General features: G+C 43.8%; 1 protein-coding gene across 5 annotated transcripts in view; it reads right to left on the bottom strand.

Annotated features, from left to right (window-relative positions):
• The window catches only part of TSPAN32 (tetraspanin 32), a 77,767-nt gene that overhangs the window by 49,096 nt on the left and 7,445 nt on the right, over positions 1–21,226 (bottom strand). For all 5 annotated transcript variants that reach the window (XR_006282073.1, XM_038405291.2, XM_043516571.1 and 2 more), the window contains exons 3-4: positions 20,672–20,769; positions 4,038–4,112 (exon numbers count right to left, since the gene is read on the bottom strand). Coding sequence is in view for 4 of the 5 variants with exons in the window: in XM_038405291.2 (XP_038261219.1) it covers positions 4,038–4,112; positions 20,672–20,769 (173 nt within the window). In the remaining variant the exon portion in view is untranslated. The remainder of the gene's footprint in view (positions 1–4,037; positions 4,113–20,671; positions 20,770–21,226) is intronic.

The following is a 21,226-nucleotide window of genomic DNA, read 5'->3' as shown; positions in this document are numbered from 1 at the left end:
CATGGTGGGAGTCTGCTATAGACCACCGGACCAGGGGGATGAGGTGGATGAGGCTTTCTTCCGGCAACTCACGGAAGCTACTAGATCGCATGCCCTGATTCTCATGGGTGACTTTAATTTTCCTGATATCTGCTGGGAGAGCAATACAGCGGTGCATAGACAATCCAGGAAGTTTTTGGAAAGCGTAGGGGACAATTTCCTGGTGCAAGTGCTAGGGGAGCCAACTAGGGGGAGCGCTTTTCTTGACCTGCTGCTCACAAACCGGGTAGAATTAGTGGGGGAAGCAAAAGTGGATGGGAATCTGGGAGGCAGTGACCATGAGTTGGTTGAGTTCAGGATCCTGACGCAGGGAAGAAAGGTAAGCAGCAGGATACGGACCCTGGACTTCAGGAAAGCAGACTTTGACTCCCTCAGGGAACAGATGGCCAGGATCCCCTGGGGGACTAACATGAAAGGGAAGGGAGTCCAGGAGAGCTGGCTGTATTTCAAGGAATCCCTGTTGAGGTTACAGGGACAAACCATCCCGATGAGTCGAAAGAATAGTAAATATGGCAGGCGACCAGCTTGGCTTAATGGTGAAATCCTAGCGGATCTTAAACATAAAAAAGAAGCTTACAAGAAGTGGAAGGTTGGACATATGACCAGGGAAGAGTATAAAAATATTGCTCGGGCATGTAGGAAAGATATCAGGAGGGCCAAATCGCACCTGGAGCTGCAGCTAGCAAGAGATGTCAAGAGTAACAAGAAGGGTTTCTTCAGGTATGTTGGCAACAAGAAGAAAGCCAAGGAAAGTGTGGGCCCCTTACTGAATGAGGGAGGCAAGCTAGTGACAGAGGATGTGGAAAAAGCTAATGTACTCAATGCTTTTTTTGCTTCTGTTTTCACTAACAAGGTCAGCTCCCAGACTGCTGTGCTGGGCAACACAAAATGGGGAAGAGATGGCCAGCCCTCTGTAGAGATAGAGGTGGTTAGGGACTATTTAGAAAAGCTGGACGTGCACAAGTCCATGGGGCCGGACGAATTGCATCCGAGAGTGCTGAAGGAATTGGCGGCTGTGATTGCAGAGCCCTTGGCCATTATCTTTGAAAACTCGTGGCGAACGGGGGAAGTCCCGGATGACTGGAAAAAGGCTAATGTAGTGCCCATCTTTAAAAAAGGGAAGAAGGAGGATCCTGGGAACTACAGGCCGGTCAGCCTCACCTCAGTCCCTGGAAAAATCATGGAGCAGGTCCTCAAAGAATCAATCCAGAAGCACTTAGAGGAGAGGAAAGTGATCAGGAACAGTCAGCATGGATTCACCAAGGGAAGGTCATGCCTGACTAATCTAATCGCCTTTTATGATGAGATTACTGGTTCTGTGGATGAAGGGAAAGCAGTGGATGTATTGTTTCTTGACTTTAGCAAAGCTTTTGACACGGTCTCCCACAGCATTCTTGTCAGCAAGTTAAGGAAGTATGGGCTGGATGAATGCACTATAAGGTGGGTAGAAAGCTGGCTAGATTGTCGGGCTCAACGGGTAGTGATCAATGGCTCCATGTCTAGTTGGCAGCCGGTGTCAAGTGGAGTGCCCCAGGGGTCGGTCCTGGGGCCCGTTTTGTTCAATATCTTCATAAATGATCTGGAGGATGGTGTGGATTGCACTCTCAGCAAATTTGCGGATGATACTAAACTGGGAGGAGTGGTAGATACGCTGGAGGGGAGGGATAGGATACAGAAGGACCTAGACAGATTGGAGGATTGGGCCAAAAGAAATCTAATGAGGTTCAATAAGGATAAGTGCAGGGTCCTGCACTTAGGATGGAAGAATCCAATGCACCGCTACAGACTAGGGACCGAATGGCTCGGCAGCAGTTCTGCGGAAAAGGACCTAGGGGTGACAGTGGACGAGAAGCTGGATATGAGTCAGCAGTGTGCCCTTGTTGCCAAGAAGGCCAATGGCATTTTGGGATGTATAAGTAGGGGCATAGCGAGCAGATCGAGGGACGTGATCGTTCCCCTCTATTCGACACTGGTGAGGCCTCATCTGGAGTACTGTGTCCAGTTTTGGGCCCCACACTACAGGAAGGATGTGGATAAATTGGAAAGAGTACAACGAAGGGCAACGAAAATGATTAGGGGTCTAGAGCACATGACTTATGAGGAGAGGCTGAGGGAGCTGGGATTGTTTAGTCTGCAGAAGAGAAGAATGAGGGGGGATTTGATAGCTGCTTTCAACTACCTGAAAGGGGGTTTCAAAGAGGATGGCTCTAGACTGTTCTCAATGGTAGCAGATGACAGAACGAGGAGTAATGGTCTCAAGTTGCAATGGGGGAGGTTTAGATTGGATATTAGGAAAAACTTTTTCACTAAGAGGGTGGTGAAACACTGGAATGCGTTACCTAGGGAGGTGGTAGAATCTCCTTCCTTAGAGGTTTTTAAGGTCAGGCTTGACAAAGCCCTGGCTGGGATGATTTAACTGGGACTTGGTCCTGCTTTGAGCAGGGGGTTGGACTAGATGACCTTCTGGGGTCCCTTCCAACCCTGATATTCTATGATTCTATGATTCTATGATTCTGTAAATGGCACTGAAGTGACCACTGCTGGAATATTGTGTCCAGTTCTCGTATCCACAATTCAAGAAGGATGTTGATAAATTAGAGAAAGTTCACAGAAGAGTGACGAGATCCATTAAAGGATTAAGAAAGCATACACTCGAGTAGCTCAATCTGTTTAGCTTAACAAAGAGAAGGTTAAGGGGTGATTTGGTCACAGTCTGTAAATACCTACTTGGGGAATGAAATTTGATAGAGGACTCCTCAGTCTAGCAGACTAATGTATAAGATGATTCAATGGCTGCAAATTGAAGTTAGACAAATAAGGAATGGAAATAAGGTGCAAATTTTTAACAGTGAGGGACCATAGGAACAATTTACCAAGGGTCATGGTGAATCCTCCATCCCTAGACATTTTAAAATCAAGATTTAGAAAAAAATCAAAAAGATATACTTCAATGAAATCCTGTGGTGCAGTTTACAGATGGTCAGGCTAGATGAATATCACAATAGTCCCTCATGCCTTTATAATCTATCAAAAAGTGTTCTGTTGCTTTAAGAGTGAATTGTGCTTTCTCATGACAGGAAAAAGTCTCATGGTCATTCATCCTGTGTTGTTCTCCTGGCAAACTAGTTTTAAACCACCCACCATGATTATCGCCTTAAAGGGAAGAACTAGTAGAATCAACCAGATCATAATCCACAAAACGTAATGTTTAATATCAACCACTTTCAACTCATTGACCAGGTGCTACTGCAGTCTAGGGCACTTCAGGATTACAAGGATTAAGCAGAGGTGAAAGGTACCATGGGGAGCTAAGCATCAAACTCTGACTTGTCAGCTTCTTCAGTCAGTAGACCACTTTGCAAGGGAAAGATGATCTCATTCTCCCCTCTGACAATCCCACTCCTTGATTCTCAAAATGGTACGTTACACATAGACCACTGTGGGTTCATAGTCCACAGTCTGAGAACAACTGTTCTTGTAAAGATGGTCTTCCAAATGAGACCCAGTGCAATATCTTCCTAAGTTTACAGACAACAGGAAATGACAACTCCAAGAGCTGTGAACTGACCCTGATTCATTCATTTCAATGTGGTGCTGACCCAAGAATGATATTCAAGCTGATAGTTTCACTATTTCATTGCTGACAGTTTTAACAAACACATTAGCTGGATGTTTCCATCTCCTGACTATCATTGCAGATAAAGGAAAATTCAGAGTGGCCAGAACCTATCCTCAATCTTTTTGCAAAGCTCCCAATTGACATTAGTGGGAAGTAGAACTGGCTGAAATTGAGAAGTTTTTGAGACAAAAGATGGCTTTTGAAAGGAGCAAACATTTTGGCAAAATGTTTATGTTCTTCTATGTTTTTTAAAGAAATTATTTGAAAAAATATCTCCCCCCACCCCGCCCCCAAAGTTTTTCTTTGTTGGTAGCAGTCATTGCTATAGGATCACCATCTGATGACTGATTCTTGGTATTTCTTAGTAAGAAACACTTACCTCACTGTTGTTGGTGTATCTCCAGAATGCAGCCTGTATCAGTGCACAGAAAACAATGGCAAAACAGAAGAATCCCTGAGGATAAAGAGAAAGCACTGTTACTTGCAGCATTTCCTCTTAGGGGCTGAAAATGTTTATGTGAAAACACAGCAGGAGAATAGTTAAATACATTGGCTTTGGCAGGTTTAATGCAAGTCACAGTTAAAAGTTAACTTCTTTTAAACAACCCTCAAAATCTCAGGTTTCAGAGTAGCAGCCGTGCTAGTCTGTATTCGCAAAAAGAAAAGGAGTACTTGTGGCACCTTAGAGACAAACAAATTTATTAGAGCATAAGCTTTCGTGAGCTACAGCTCACTTCATCGGATGCATTCATTCAAATGCATCCGATGAAGTGAGTTGTAGCTCACGAAAGCTTATGCTCTAATAAATTTGTTAGTCTCTAAGGTGCCACAAGTACTCCTTTTCTTTTTTCTCAAAATCTCAGTCACTTAAAGGAAGCCAGCCTCACAATAGTTTTAAAATTCCCTGGCAGGGACTATAACTACACAAGGGCCTTTAAAAGATGTTCAGTAGAAGAGCATGTTGTGTACTATAAAGTTGCTAACCTATTGCTTCAGGTTCTACCAAAAAAAAAATGTGAAATTAAGAAATTAGATTTAAAACATTGTTCTATTCTGAATTGAGACTATGTGAAAAACTGCACCTTCCTACTCAAGAGATCCAAACTCCCCGTGTGTGTTCAGAGCCTGTCTGCTCAGTAAAAAGAAAAGGAGTACTTGTGGCACCTTAGAAACTAACAAATTTATTAGAGCATAAGCTTTCGTGAGCTACAGCTCACTTCATCGGATGCATTTGGTGGAAAAAACAGAGGGGAGATTGATATACACACACAGAGAACATGAAACAATGAGTTTTATCATATACACTGAAGGAAAGTGATCACTTAAGATGAGCCATCACCAGCAGCGGGGGGGAGGAGGAAAACCTTTCATGGTGACAAGCAAGGTAGGCTATTTCCAGCAGTTAATAAGAACATCTGAGGAACAGTGGGGGGTGGGGTAGGGGGGAGAAATAACATGGGGAAATAGTTTTACTTTGTGTAATGACTCATCCATTCCCAGTCTCTATTCAAGCCTAAGTTAATTGTATCCAGTTTGCAAATTAATTCCAATTCCGCAGTCTCTCGTTGGAGTCTGTTTTTGAAGTTCTTTTGTTGAAGAATAGCCACCCTCAGGTCTGTAATCGAGTGACCAGAGAGATTGAAGTGTTCTCCAATTGGTTTTTGAATGTTATAATTCTTGACGTCTGATTTGTGTCCATTGATTCTTTTACGTAGAGACTATCCAGTTTGGCCAATGTACATGGCAGAGGGGCATTGCTGGCACATGATGGCATATATCACATTGGTAGATGTGCAGGTGAACGAGCCTCTGATAGTGTGGCTGATGTGATTAGGCCCTATGATGGTGTCCCCTGAATAGATATGTGGGCAGAGTTGGCAACGGGCTTTGTTGCAAGGATAGGTTCCTAGGTTAGTGGTTCTGTTGTGTGGTGTGTGGTTGCTGGTGAGTATTTGCTTCAGATTGGGGGGCTGTAGGTAAGCAAGGACTGGCCTGTAGAAGCCCTCTACACCAACATTCCACACAAAGATGGACTACAAGCCGTCAGGAACACTATCCCCGATAATGTCACGGCTAACCTGGTGGCTGAACTTTGTGACTTTGTCCTCACCCATAACTATTTCACATTTGGGGACAATTTATACCTTCAAATCAGCGGCACTGCGATGGGTACCCGCATGGCCCCACAGTATGCCAACATTTTTATGGCTGACTTAGAACAACGCTTCCTCAGCTCTCGTCCCCTAATGCCCCTACTCTACTTGCGCTACATTGATGACATCTTCATCATCTGGACCCATGGAAAAGAAGCCCTTGAAGAATTCCACCATGATTTCAACAATTTCCATCCCACCATCAACCTCAGCCTGGACCAGTCCACACAAGAGATCCACTTCCTGGACACTACGGTGCTAATAAGCGATGGTCACATAAACACCACCCTATATCGGAAACCTACTGACCGCTATTCCAGATCATACTACACGATCCATTGTCTACAGCCAAGCTCTACAATATAACCGCATTTGCTCCAACCCCTCAGACAGAGACAAACACCTACAAGATCTCTATCATGCATTCCTACAACTATAATACCCACCAGCTGAAGTGAAGAAACAGATTGATAGAGCCAGAAGAGTACCCAGAAGTTACCTACTATAGGACAGGCCCAACAAAGAAAATAACAAAACGCCAGTAGCCATCACCTTCAGCCCCCAACTAAAACCTCTCCAACGCATCATCAAGGATCTACAACCCATCCTGAAGGACGACCCATCACTCTCACAGATCTTGGGAGACAGGCCAGTCCTTGCTTACAGACAGCCCCCCAGTCTGAAGCAAATACTCACCAGCAACCACACACCACACAACAGAACCACTAACCCAGGAACCTATCCTTGCAACAAAGCCCATTGCCAACTCTGCCCATATATCTATTCAGGGGACACCATCATAGGGCCTAATCACATCAGACACACTATCAGAGGCTCGTTCACCGCACATCTACCAATGTGATATATGCCATCATGTGCCAGCAATGCCCCTCTGCCATGTACATTGGTCAAACTGGACAGTCTCTACGTAAAAGAATCAACGGACACAAATCAGACGTCAAGAATTATAACATTCAAAAACCAATTAGAGAACACTTCAATCTCTCTGGTCACTCGATTACAGACCTGAGGGTGGCTATTCTTCAACAAAAAAACTTCAAAAACAGACTCCAATGAGAGACTGCGGAATTGGAATTAATTTGCAAACTGGATACAATTAACTTAGGCTTGAATAGAGACTGGGAATGGATGAGTCATTACACAAAGTAAAACTATTTCCCCATGTTATTTCTCCCCCCCACCCCACCCCACCCCCCACTGTTCCTCAGATGTTCTTGTTAACTGCTGGAAATAGCCTACCTTGCTTGTTACCATGAAAGGTTTTCCTCCCTCCCCCCCGCTGCTGGTGATGGCTCATCTTAAGTGATCACTCTTCTTACAGTGTGTATGATAAAACCCATTGTTTCATGTTCTCTGTGTGTGTATATCAAAGTGAGCTGTAGCTCACGAAAGCTTATGCTCTAATAAATTTGTTAGTCTCTAAGGTGCCACAAGTACTCCTTTTCTTTTTGCGAATACAAAATAACACGGCTGCTACTCTGAAACCTGTCAAGGTCAGAAACTGACCCTGAATAGTATGGCTAGTGATAATGATACAGCCAGAAAGAATGCAGGCTGGCTTTCCTATTCTTGATGAAGTTTACAGGGCTGGCTGTTAGAAAAGCCATCTCTTTAGTTGCAGAAACCAAGCCAAACCAAAACAAACATTATCTGGAGATTGAGTGAAACGTGGGATGCCTGTTATAAGGATGAGACCAATGGATCCTGCTTACCTAAAAAGAACATGACAGTAAAATGTTTAAAGGCCAATGGATCCTGAAGCTGAATCCAGAATTTCATTGAAAACTAACAATTTGTGAAAAATTGTCAACATTTTAAATATTTCTTTTCTTATTTGGAAATTTTTCTATGGCTTCATTAAATGGATGTTTTAATTGAAATGTTATAAAATATATCTAAAAAATGTTGAAATTTTTAGTTTACCAAAACCCAGCTTTCAGGAAGAAACAAAAAAAGTCGATGCTATCTATACAATGTGATAAAAAATATTGATTAAAAATGTTGCAAACTTTTGCAAAAAATGGGAAATATTTCCATTTTGAACCCTGAAAAATGAAAACACTGACATTTTCTGTAAAATCATTTTCATTTTCACTTTCTAGCCTGAAGTACTTCACACTATAACACTGAGAAAGCACCAATACATTCTCAGGGTTTTGTTCCGAGAACAGGACTTCTGTGCATGTGTTTCTGGACTCAAGATTTCCCTGTTTACAAACTAGGCCTGTTTGGGTATGAGAGACTCCAGAAAAACATTGGCGTAGATTATTAAGAAACAGCTTGCATTTTTCTATGTACAAAGTCATACAAAAATGACTATGTGGGCTGTCTTTACACGGTCCATGTGTTTAGTGCATGCCCAGTCTCCTCTTTCTGTATTCAAAACTGATCAAAATGTTTTCTTTGATGATAAGTGCCCTTTATGTAAAATAAATGAAAAAATTCTGGTTTTTGATAAAAGCCAAAAAACTAATTAAGTTTCCTGCTTATTTATATGTGGTATGCATTGGTGCTAACAACTTGATATTAATGACCTACACCTTAGAGCTTGCCAGATTCCCCCAAAATACCTTCACTATGGGACAACTCCATACAGCAATTGAATATTGTCCTCCTAGTCCAGCTTTTTAGTTCAATTCATTCTGGACCATGAGTATCTACTCTTCCAAGCCACTCCTGTCTAAATTAATAAAAGCTCAAACCAACAGAGACATAAAGGAACAGGTTTCTTCCTTTCTTTCCTCCCCTGTTGACATAAGTCTGTTTTTCTATATTGTGGGAAATGAACTGAACTAAAGGTTTGTGAACCAGTTCATATGTTTGTTATTGTGACCAAGGGCAGGTCTATACTACGGCAGGGATCAATGCTCTGAGATCGATCCACTGGCAGTCAATTTAGCGGGTCTAGTAAAGACCTGCCAAATCAACTGCAGATCGCTCTCCAGTCGACCCCTGTACTCTACCCACGACGAGAAAAGTAAGGTAAGTCGACAGGAGATTTTCTCCCATTGACCCCCCGCGATGGAGACCCTGCTGTAAGGCGACCTAAGGTACGTCGACGCCAGCTATGTTATTCATGAAGCTGGAGTTGTGTAGCATAGGTTGACTTACCATGGTAGCGAAGACACAGCCTAAGTCAAGGTCCCCCCGCCTCAGTTGAATACTGACAAATACATAATTGAAATCACACTGGCTCACCTGTCTGTTAGTATTGTTAAAATAGGTATTAGAATTATAAGAATGTGTTTAGACTTCATGGAATGCTTGTAAATTGCTGACTGCATGCATTAATTTCACTTAACATCTGTATCCCATATTATATAAGGTAATATTTGAGTGTTGCATTGTAAGCCCTGCAACTGTATCAATCAGCAGACAGGAGAGAGACATCAACTAGTGTAAAGTGCTGATCTCTAACAGAATGTGCACATAAATTGCTACAGCGGCACCTCTACAGCTGCACCACTGTAGTGTTTCAGTGAAGAGTTTCCCATCAGCGTAGGTAATCACCTCCTAAAGAGGTGATAGCTATATTGATGGGAGAATTCTCCTGTCGACCTAGCGCTGTCTACACCGGGGGTTAGGTCTGTTAAAGGTATGAAAAATCCATCCCTGAGTGACACAGTTAGAGTGACAGTTATGCTGACCTAATTTCCTAATGTAGATGAGGCCTGTATCTTTATGCTGCTTGGACTCAGGGCAGCGGGGGGCGCAAGGATTACTAGGTAGAAGCAAAACATCTCCAGTGTTTAGCCTCGGTTAGCCCTAAAGGACTATATAGAGCAGGGGTCAGCAACCTTTCAGAAGTGGGGTATGCCAGGTTTCACTCTAATTTAAGGTTTTGCGTGCCAGTAATACATTTTAACGTTTTTAGAAGGTCTCTCTCTAAAAGTCTATAATATAGAATGTAAACGTTTTTAGAAGGTCTCTCTCTAAAAGTCTATAATATAGAACTAAACTATTGTTGTATGTAAAGTAAATAAGGTTTTTAAAATGTTTCAGAAATTTCCTTTAAAATTAAATTCAAATGCAGTTCTTATCAGTTTAGCGTGATCCTTGCCCTTGCTTTTCCTTGCTGAGTTTTCCAATGTCTGGCACGTATTTGGATACTTTAAGTTGCACACAGGCATCTGAGTGATCAGTTGTTAACCGGTTCCGCGAGGGACAGAGGACAGATTTCATGTGTGAAAATATCTGTTCACACAGGTATGTGGATTCAAATGCTGAAAGCATTGCAAATGCAATTTTCTTCAAACAGTTACATTTCACTGGCAAGGACATCCAGCAGGTCAGAATAGAGGCCCCATGATCTCTCTCAGTAGCTTTAAGTGCAGTCTGCAGATCTCCAAACTTTGATGCCCACAATTCTGACCTTTTTAACTGAATGAGCTGCATTTCAAAATCTTCAACACTCATCCACTCAAATACAGACAAATCCAAGTGGCTTTCATTGAACTTTTCAGGTTTAATTAGAAAAGAAAGAATTGGGCCACATCACTGGAAATCTTGAAATCTATCAAAAAAATTCCGATTCTAGTTCTTGCATGTACATTCCAATCTCATCGACACTGACGGTGCAACGTGTCGATAGCTCTTTTATGCGTTGGAAGTAGCAGAAAGTCGAAGTTCGAATATCCCGAGAAAAAAACTGCTAGTTTTACAACAAATGCCTTCCAGGTTTCATAAAGATCCAGAACTGTTTGCCCTGAACTCTGGAAACGGAGGTTGACTTCATTTAGGTGAGCGGTGATGTCAGTTAGAAAGATGAGCTTACACAGCCATTTGTCATCATCCAATTTGGGGTAGTTTTGTCCTTTTTCTGACAAAAAGGCCTTGATTGCATCAAAACAGTTTACAAAGTGCACCAAAACCTTGCCCACAACTTAGCCACTAAATGTTGCTGTGAAGTGAAATGAACGGACATCTAACTTTGCTTTCTTAGGAGCTGACATTTTGTCAAATGTACCCCTCAACTTATAGTGGGGAAAAAAATCACGACAGACGGCACACACAACATCAAACGCAACGTGCTGTTCCACGTGACGTGATAGTGATGTAAGCAGCAAATCAGGACTTAAAAATATCCCAGTACAGTGGCACTGCAACAATTTTTAAGATGGAGGTGCTGAGCTGCGCCCCCTCATGCCCGTCTGCACCCCTCACTGCCCCAGGCTGGGGCCAGTGGGCCATAGCTGGGGGCAGCTGCAGAGCCCCAGGCCGGGGGTCAGGACCTGGGGCCAGCAGCGGAGTGCCCGGGACCAGTGGCTGGGACCTGGGGCTGGCAGTGGGCTGAGTGGGGGCCGGTGGACGGGACCCCGGGTGCCAGGGGGCCAGCAGTAGGACCCCAGGCCGGGAGCAGAGCCCCTGGGACCAGTGGCCGGGACCCAGGCAGTGTGAGTGCCACTCAAAATCATCTTGAGTGCTGCCTTTGGCCACATGCCATAGGTTGCTGACCCCTGATATTGAGTTTGCTTTTCATAGACGCTTCTATTTCTTTTTGAAATTTAAGATTGGAACTCATTTCTGTGTATATATGTTTACCTGCTTTAACACTGTCTATAACTCTCATTTCCTTTTCCTATATAGTAAATCTTTAGATAGCTTATTACAGGATTGACTACAAGCATTGTCTCTGGTGTGAGATCTAAAGTGCAATTGACTTGGGGTAAGTGGCTGGTCATTTGGGATTGGGAGTAACCTGACTATTGGTGTGATACTTGGGTGTAAGTGACCATCTATCACAAATATAAGCTTCTTACCTGAGTGACAAGACAGTTAAGAATACTGTAGGGAACTGTCTGTGTCATGTTTAGGCTGTTATAGCACCTGAGGAGTTTACACATGATCACTGGTTGGTGAAATCTAAGTATAGAACTTACAATCAAATTTGGGGTTTGTGCCCTGGTTTGTAAGAGTCTGCCCTGAGGTTGGCACTCATGCTCTTGAATTACTGCAGGCCAGCTTGACAGTTATAACCCCAGGAATGTTTTTCACAAGATTATGTTTCCTGACTTGCAACTCTTCTCTGCCTGTTCAAGTTCAGACACATCAGGCTGGATTCTCTGGCTTACTCCATTAGCTTTGTGCTGCAGGGATGGAATCCGATCACAACACAACAGATTCCCTTTAACTGTAGGGGAGCCCTCAGTACGTACAGAGCTGGTGTAACTGTTCCTGTGCCAGTGACCACACTGTGAGCAGGGAAGGCTGTGGCCAGAGCATCGTTGGGGACCCTTACCAGCTGCTAGTAGAAAGCGCAGCCTTCCATAATTAGTTCCATTGTGGCTTCCTCCACTCTTCTGCACTGAACGAAAATTCAGTACAGCAGAGAATCTGGGCCACCATTTTTTTTTTAGGAATTAAACAATAATCATGGGGGAGGAGGGGGGAAAGATATCCAGCCTTTCTAAACGTCAGCCATGCAGTGCATTTAGCAATAGCTAGTCAGTTGACTACAAGGACCCTCAACGCAGTTTTTACAGCAGGGCTCAAGCACTAAAAAAGAAGAGCCAGAACTCATGATTTCAACAAGAATATGTTATAACAGTACCTGAAAGAGACTTTTAGGAAAATTCCAATATTTTTAGCATGAATAATCATTGGTTTACTTTACAGTTATCCGAGGTACTGGAATGCTGCTTTGGCTCCCCCCAAAAGTGCCAGAATCACTCGTGCAGTTTTATGGTCAGTTTTCAGGGAACAAGCACCTTTGAACTGGCCAGATGAGGCTTGATTTTGTTATTAATAAGGCTTCCAAGAAACAGGTACACACCTTTGTTCAGGTAGGACTATGCACCTCTGTAAATCAATCCAGTGCTCTACTGACCTGGATGAATATGGCAGAAGATGATGAAGGGGGTGGACTTTGAAAGAATTTGATATAGGACAAATGCAATCTATATGTTTCACTTTGATCAAGTTAGAGTCAGTCTGGACAGTGGATATTGCACAAATCACTTGCATTTCTCCTTCAGGCCTAGAGATGGCAGATTCTCTGTAACTTGAAGACTTTAAATCAGGGGTGGACAAACTTTCTGGCCTGAGGGCCACATCTGGGTATGGAAATTGTATGGCGGGCCATGAATGCTCACAAAATTGGGGGTTGGGGTGCGGGAGGGGGTGAGGGCTCTAGCTGGGGGTGAGGGCTCTGGGGTGGGGCTAGAAAGGAGGAGTTCAGAGTGTGGGAGGATACTCCGGGCTGAGACCGAAGGGTTCAGAGGGCAGAAAGGGGATCAGGGCTGGGGCAAGGGCGTGGAAGGGTGTCAGGGGTGCAGGCTCCGGGTGGTGCTTACCTCAAGCAACTCCCAGAAGCAGCGGCATGTCCCTCCTCCGGCTCCTATGCAGAGGCACGGCCAGGCGGCTCTGCACTCTGCCCCATCTGTAGGCTCCTCCCCTGCAGCTCCCATTGGCTGCAGTTCCTGGCCAATGGGAGCTGCGGGGGCAGTGCTTGGGATGGGGGCAGCATGCAGAGCCCCCTAGCTGCCCCTATGCATAGGAGCCAGAGGGGGAACATGCTGCTGCTTCGGGGAGCCGCGCAGAGTGGGACAATCCCCTGACCCTGGTCCCTGGCTGGAGCGCCAGAGCGGGGCAAACCCCGGACCCCGCTCCCCGGCAGGAGCTCAAGGGCAAAATTAAAACATCTGGAGGGCTGGATGTGACCCCCCAGACCATAGTTTGCCCACCCCTGCTTTAAATCATGATTTGAGGATGTCAGTAACTCAGTCAGAGTTATGGGTCTATTACAAGAATGGGTGGGTGAGTTTCTGTGGCCTGCGATGTTCAAGAGGTCAGACTAGAGATGATCATGATGGTCCCTTCTGACCTTAGAGTTTATGAGTCTATGAGAAAAGGTTGAAAATGCACTGTATTACTGACAATATTTCAGGCTCTCCAGGGCAACTATCTGACACCATGGATTGTGAAGTCACACAGTGTCCAATAAGCCGCTGAAATATTATAACACACCACACTTTCAAAGCCTAAAACTATAAGTAGACAGAAATGCTGTCATGTGTCAATACAAAAAGCTATACAATGTGATAGCTTGGAGAAGGAGGCTCAGCTATAACAGTTAAACTTCCCTATGGACTAGCCCCCACTAGTTCTTGATTTTTTTGTAGGCTTTAACAGAGGAGCCAAGAGAACCTGCGCGGGGAAGGTGACCCACGCATGTCCCTTTGCTAGTGGAAACAAAGCTGGGAATCACAGCAGCGACTGAACTATCTGTTGACAGCTGCTGCAAGGAACTGCAACAATGTGCAGAATATCTGGATAGATAGAGCCCCGGAGGAGTGATGTCATGGCTCTGAGACAGAGCCAAAGACAACACTGCCCTCCTATGCTCTCCTTTCTGAAGGGACAATTCTCCACAACTCCCCACAACTGGTTCATAGCAACAAACCGACTGTACAGTGGTGAAATTTTAACACTTGAAAGCATAAGAGAACCGAAGTCAGGAATGAAATTTAGAGGAGAGGTAAAGAGTACCAGGCTGTTCCAAGACCTGTTCCGATTACTATTCACTAGAGCTGGTCACATTTTCCACATTTTTTTTCACAATGAAAAAAGGACGCTTTTTTTTTTTAAACAACCTACCAATACTTTTTGTGAAAGATTATCAGCATTATTGAAGTTTCCTGTTTTTGATGACATTTTCCAAGGTATTTTAACTCAAATTTTTACTCGGTACCAATATGAAAATATGGTTTTCAGAAAATGAAAAAAAAAAAGATTATGAAAAAGGTTTCATGAAAAATTTAAATAAAGATACTGCAAAAAATTCATAATCTCCCCACCCTTGCCAAAATTGGTTCATTTTCAATGCTGCCAAATGGAAATAATTTCAAAATGTGGCACAAAATCAGTTTCTGCTTTCCCCCCAACCTATTCTACTACTCATAAAAATCTCTCAAATGTATCAGATTATTATGTAGTTTAAGACCCTTCTCCACATCTTCCCACCATGTCTGCCCACTCCTTTGCCTGTCTCTGTCTGCTCTACCAGTCTTTATTTTATGTAATTTGTTGCCAGTACTGAAATTCGTACACTGTTGGGAGATCTCCCTCCAACCAGGCTATGATATATAATTACATGACTCCTAGAAGTACTCATAAATGAATTACAGGCTGCTTGTTCATTTCCTAGCCAGAGGGTTTGAGGGTTTATAATTATATTAGAAGGTATTCTTAAAAACAAGTAGCTGTATTTAAATACAAACAGCCAAGGTTGCCTCTTCTTAACACCCCCCAGAATCTAAGACTGCTATGAGCTTGTTGCAAGATGATGCAGTACATTTTCTTGTATAAGATGTAGCACATTCAGCCCCGTCAAATGCTGTCACTGAGCTAATAATCAATTACTCCTTTATGAATTACCTTGTTTTCATTCTTGCTGCAAGGAACAATTTGTCTTCTGTAGACTTGGCAGAATCCATAGAAATGTTTTCCAGTCCCCTGACTGGCCTATCTTTTTATCTACCTTTCTCACGTTCACCCTTTAAATAAAAAGCTTCCTGGACTTCACCTTCCCTTCTCATTCAGCGCAGTCCAACTCAGATCTTATGCTTCATACAATGAGTGGCCCTATCCTCAGTTGTGGTGGGGCTGCTTTGCACCACTCAACTAACGCAAAACACCACCAGAACTGGCAGAACCAGCCTCGGGAGGGTCACTCTGGATTAAGGAGAATCCTCTGGCGGCAGAGACTGCGTTCAACTTCCTACAACCCACTCCTGTAGCCAGAAGAGGGGCTGCCCCATGCCCTAGCAATCCCCAAGAGCTGTAACAGCCTCTTGGGGATATTGGAAGTTATAGTAAGTTAGACGTGAAGGCTGCTCTTATGCCAGGTGACTCGGCCCAACACATTGGCCCAGGATCAGGGGAGTGGGTAGGCTGGCTTCAAACTATCCTTGCACTCTTCCTCCTGAGCTGTGGTTGAACACTCCTTGATCACAGTCAATATATTTACGGTACAGTTACATTAACTGGACTTTTATTTCATCTCTTGTTTAAACTGTGCAAAAAAAAATTACTCCCCCATTCTTCCACTGACAGGAAGCAGTATTCTGTTTTTCTCTTTCTCCATATCTACTAAGAAGCTGATGAGCTCTGTCTGCACGAGAAATCAATGTAGTGCTCTCTGACTGAATGCAGCAAGAATTTTGTGTAGTGCTGGCTCTACCTGTGTCAGTTTCTTCGGTAGACTGATTTCTTATTGATGACTGGTGCATAATTGATGTAAATACAGGCTCAGCCTAGGAAGCAGATGACTGCTAAAGCAAGGCATCGAAGTGCACTGCTGTCCTGTTATGAATCCCTAACACACTTGCCTACAATTACACATCTGGGAGCAGTAAAGCAAACAGCTTATTCTAAATGCCTGCCATAGTGGTACGTCACTCTGAACTACACCGAAAAGCTGAGCTGGATCAGACAGGGACTGAGGATTTTTCTTCTTGATCACTGGGCTGGAACCAGTCTTTGGAATAGAGTTTACTGGTCCTGAAAACATTCTGTTCTGGTCTAGCAGTGTTTCTAACCCTAGAACGTTCAGTTATTGGATTTTTAAGATGCACTGTTCTGATTGCCATATTACTTTCTTTATTTTTCTCTCCCTTCCTCTGCACTTCTGACAAAACTTCAATACCCAGTATCTCGAACTGCTAGAGTCTGCTAGAGAGACTGCTATTTCCTTTCCTCCTTCATTTCAATTCTGACATGGCTTCAGACGCTACCAGAATGACAGGACATTTAGATTCACTGATCTGCAGTATGCCATTGGAAAGCAATGATTCAAGCTTTGCCAAGGATACTGTATCAGTTCTTATCCCTCACAGCTGATGAGACAGACCATAAAACTGTCACAGGCTGCTCAGTCAAAGAAGATTTTTGGACACTAGTGCAGTACCTCAGACCATTTCTAGTTCCCTGGTATCACAGCAATCTCTGGATATTAACCTAATTACATACACAGCTCCTAGTTGAAGATCTGACCACCACCCTGTGTTGTAGGGTTCACTCACACTATTTGTAAATGTCAGTGGGTATCTTACCTAGGACCTGTCTACAGTGGGGATATTTGTAATGTAAATACAACAGAGAAACCCCTTTTGTAGATGTGCTGCACTAGTATAAAATGAGGCTTCCCTTCAATGTGACTTACCCTGGTTTCAAACCAGGGTAAGCCACACTACTGCAAGCCCTGTATCATTACTTGTATTACACCACAGCCTAGGGTGTGTCTACACTGCAGTAAAACACCTGTAACTGGCCCATGTTGGCTGGGGCTGGGGTGCTATAAAACTACAGTGCAGATATTCAGGCTAGAGCTGGAGTCCAGGCTCTGTCTGGAACCCTCCTGCCTCTCAGGGCCTAAACATCTACCCTGCTGTTTTGTAGCACCAAAGCCCATCCCCTGCAAGCCTGAGTCAGCTAACACAAGTCAGCCGCAGGTGTTTTATGGCAGCATAGACATACCCCGAGAGGCCCCCCGAACCAAGACTGGGGCCCCACATCATGCTAAGTACTGTACCCACACATGCTAACAGACAGCCCATTCTGTACAGGGTTTACAATCTAAATAGAAATGATAGCCAAAGCATAGGAGGGGAAATTGAAGCACAGGGAGGTAAAGTGACTTGCTCATGAGTCTCACACTATCAGAGACAGGAACAGAACTTTGGTCTCTTGGCTCTCAGTCCAGCATGCTATCCAATGGACCACATGTTAATATTCTATCAAAGCAGTTCATCTACAATGGGCACGTGTAGAGCGGTCCCTATTCCTTTTCTTTGCCTTTCACAGATATAAGAACATCAATACTATAGCTTCCTCCTCTATCTGTTTGATTACATAATGAAATACTCTTAACAAGATCCATTTTATACAGAGACCTCTTTACATCAATAATTAATGAAAAAGAAAAGTCCAGTACATCAACAAAAAGCTAAAGAAAAGGGACTTTAGACTTTCTGTGAAACACGTCGTAAAACAGGAGCATGCTGCAGCGCTCTGAAACCATGTCTGGGAGCCAGAGTCTCCTGAGTTCTAATCCCAGTCCTTACAACTCCTCTACTGATACAAGTAAATCATTTAATCTATTTGTTTTAATTGCCTATTGGTAAATTTGGGATCAGTACAGGTATTGTGAGGATTAGTTACCGAAAAGCACTTGCATGGATAAACAAAAAATCAAACACACACACACACATAGAGAATTAACCTGTGGGACTCACTGTCACAAGATATAAAGGCCAAAAGTTGAACAACATTCAAACCAGGATAGGACATTTATACGAACAACAACATCCCTGCTACATTATACATATAGAATAAAAAATGTATAAGGGACACAAACCCTGGAGGGTGTTAGCTAGCTACTAATTTATGGCGATTAGCAAGGAATTCCCCCTTTGGACAGATAATTCCACGGTTGACAATTAGGGGATTTCTTGCACCTTTTTCTGAAAACTCTTCTACTAGCTATTGTCGTAGAGGCTTTCTTCAGTGAGAGGACCTCAAGGCTTAGCTGCTAGTAATGAGCTCCCAAGCTCCGGCAGATTTAGCAGGACTCAGAGATCTCACTAAGAGTTTGGCATTGGCTAGGCTGGTAACCCTCTATGTCTACAAAAACTATTGTGATTTCTAATCCATGCACTCATACCTGTCTCTACTGTTCCCTCGTCGTCACTCCTGTGCTTGCTTCTAGTAGTTTCTGCTTACTGTCTAAATCCAAGATTGTGTGCTTTCTGGGGCAGAGACTGTATTATTAGATTGTACATTAGGGTCCTAACCCTCGTCTGGGATCCTTAGGTACTAACATAATAAAAAAACCAAATAACCTATTTAATGTATGAAATCTGAAGAAGTTGATTGAACATGACATCCCCCTCCCTTCTGTCAGTCAGCAGACATGCTGGCCAGTGCAGCTGGCTCTGGACTCAGACTTTGACAATTAAAACACAGGACAAGTTTAAGTTCCCCACAGAATGAACAGCAGTAAACTGGTTTGCAGAGCGGTGGCTGCGTAAGAGGCTGGGGAGAAGGATGGCAGTACAATCTGACCTGACCTGTCTGATAATGTTCTTCCTGCTAGAATTATGGGGGACAACTAGAGAGAAAGATAGACAAAATGGTGGTGAGAATGTGTATGAAAACACTGCAGCTCATAACAAGATTGCAGGCAGCTTCTCTTTTATTTTGAGAAGTTGACACCCTCTAGTGGTGCAGCAAGGAACAGAGGATTAGTACATAGTTTGTTCAGTTCAAAGGAAACCTGTAGGACTGCTGGAGTTTTTCTTCCTTAGAAGATGCATTTCTAGTTTCTTGTTTGTGTCAACAAGAAGCTTAGATCTTACCTCTTGCCCCCCACTCCAGACACACTCACAGTGGATCTAGGTAAAAAGAGGCACCCTGACCCTGGGCTGTTCTGTCTTCCAAGGAGAGAACGAATAGTGCAAAGGACTCCACCCACACTGCAGGGTTTATAGCAGCAGACACACACACACGCGCGCATGCACGCAATTACTACACACACACACACACACACACACACACGATTACTCCAATTTACTGGTGACTCCCAGCCTTTGCAGTTCACATTCAGGCTTCCCTTGAGTTCACCGACTATATTACTGTACTACAACAGCAGAAAAAGCACATCCCCCTGTCCCTGTACTCTACGAGGCACTTACTCCATTGCTTTCCTCTTCCCTGTCCTAGATGCACACACCCCACTCTCGCCTCCAGGACTGCAGGACTGTCTGATGCCAAGGCAACTCCATGCGTGAGGCTTAAAACAAACAACAAGGGAGGGTCTAAGAATCTGCTGCTGAAACGCACACAGCCTCCATCACCAGGGCAAAAACTGCCTTCTCGTCTCCCTCCCTTCTCCTCGTGCAGAAGTGTTATTTGTTAATATGCTTGGTGCTTTACAAGACTCAAGCCGAATGCCTTGAAGAACTTAATGCCTGAAAGATGAAAGGCAGACAGTGGATGCACTGGGAATCCCAAACGAAGCAAAACAGATGGTTCAAATGTGTCGCCTGATGGGGGTTGTTTTGCTCGAGGAGGTCAGCAGGAATGCCCCAAATGATATGACTAAGTAGTTGACACATTTTGAGGAGAAAATATCCATTTCATGCATATACCAGCTGATGAACTCCAATTAGTTTTCCTTAAAAGTATAAGCTAGGTAGAAAGCTAGTCTCAACAGCATGCCAAAATTGGTAATGCAGTCAAAACTGAGCTGGTGCCACCAAATGTTCTAAGCTCACAATCATCGTGAATATATACGTTTACAAAACACTTCATTAAATTGGAGTTAAGATTGCTATCGTGGGGCAGAACATGGGACTTCAAAATCTCACCCAAGTATCAAAAAAACAAAGAAATGCGTCATTAAGAACACCACAAAGAAGAAAGTTGGCATTACAAAAGCAAACCAACAATAACTGGCATCATCTTGACAGATAAGCACCTCCCCTTGACCCCAATTAAAGGCATATATACATAGCACCTCGAAAAATCAGGGCACATGTAGATAAAATCATCACCTGGAGTCACTTTGAGAGGTTAGGCACAGCCATGCCTTGAAAAGCAGCAGGCAACCTCTACCCCACTGTGGCATGATGTGCATTCAGTTTTGGCTGTCTGTTCTGGGCACAAAGCAAAACAACTAAGCAACACTACAAACACCACATTTAACAGTCGATAAACCAAGTGTGGGGAGCAAGCTGGATCCAGACAAAGGCTCTTCCCTGTATCTCCACATCTTGGTGTTATCACTGAATTTGGAAAAGCTGTTCCCTGCCCACCCATGCCTGTCTAACCAAACACTTACCATTGCCATGAGGCACACCGATTCTCTCACTGTGGCAACAGTACTCAGCAGGGCTGCAAGGACCAGAATCATGCTCAGACATATCCCGCTGTAGAATGCTGGAGGAAAGACACACATCGGAATTTTAACAAGACATGAAGCCCTAGCTGCCTTTTTTTCACCTTAAGCAGGGTTGGGCTCCCTTTGACAAGCAAGCTTTATAAACTAAAGCTCTCAGAAAAGCTTGCCGTTCATGAGGAACTTCTGAATTTTTGCTCCTTAAGCTATGAGGTTGGGAAGTCTGAGAACACCACAGAGCTAAAAATCTTGGCAGGTAGTGCCAGTCCCCTCTCACAGCAAAAGCACAATAACCTTCCCCATCCTGCCCCAAAATCTGCTGAAATCTTAAGGAGGGTGACATCATTTTGTGTCAGGATAGAGATTTAAGATGTAGAAACTGAAGACATTCTACTCTGCTGAACCTGAAAAGAAAGGACTGTGTTAAAGGGGGTACACAAGAACGGCCATACTGGGTCAGACCAATGGTCCATCTAGTCCAGTATCCTGTCTTCCAGC

This window comes from Dermochelys coriacea, chromosome 6 (genome assembly GCF_009764565.3).
Source record: "Dermochelys coriacea isolate rDerCor1 chromosome 6, rDerCor1.pri.v4, whole genome shotgun sequence".
In the NCBI taxonomy this organism is placed as follows: domain Eukaryota; kingdom Metazoa; phylum Chordata; order Testudines; family Dermochelyidae; genus Dermochelys; species Dermochelys coriacea.
Note: the sequence above shows the minus strand (reverse complement) of the source record. Positions and strands in the feature narration are given on the sequence as shown.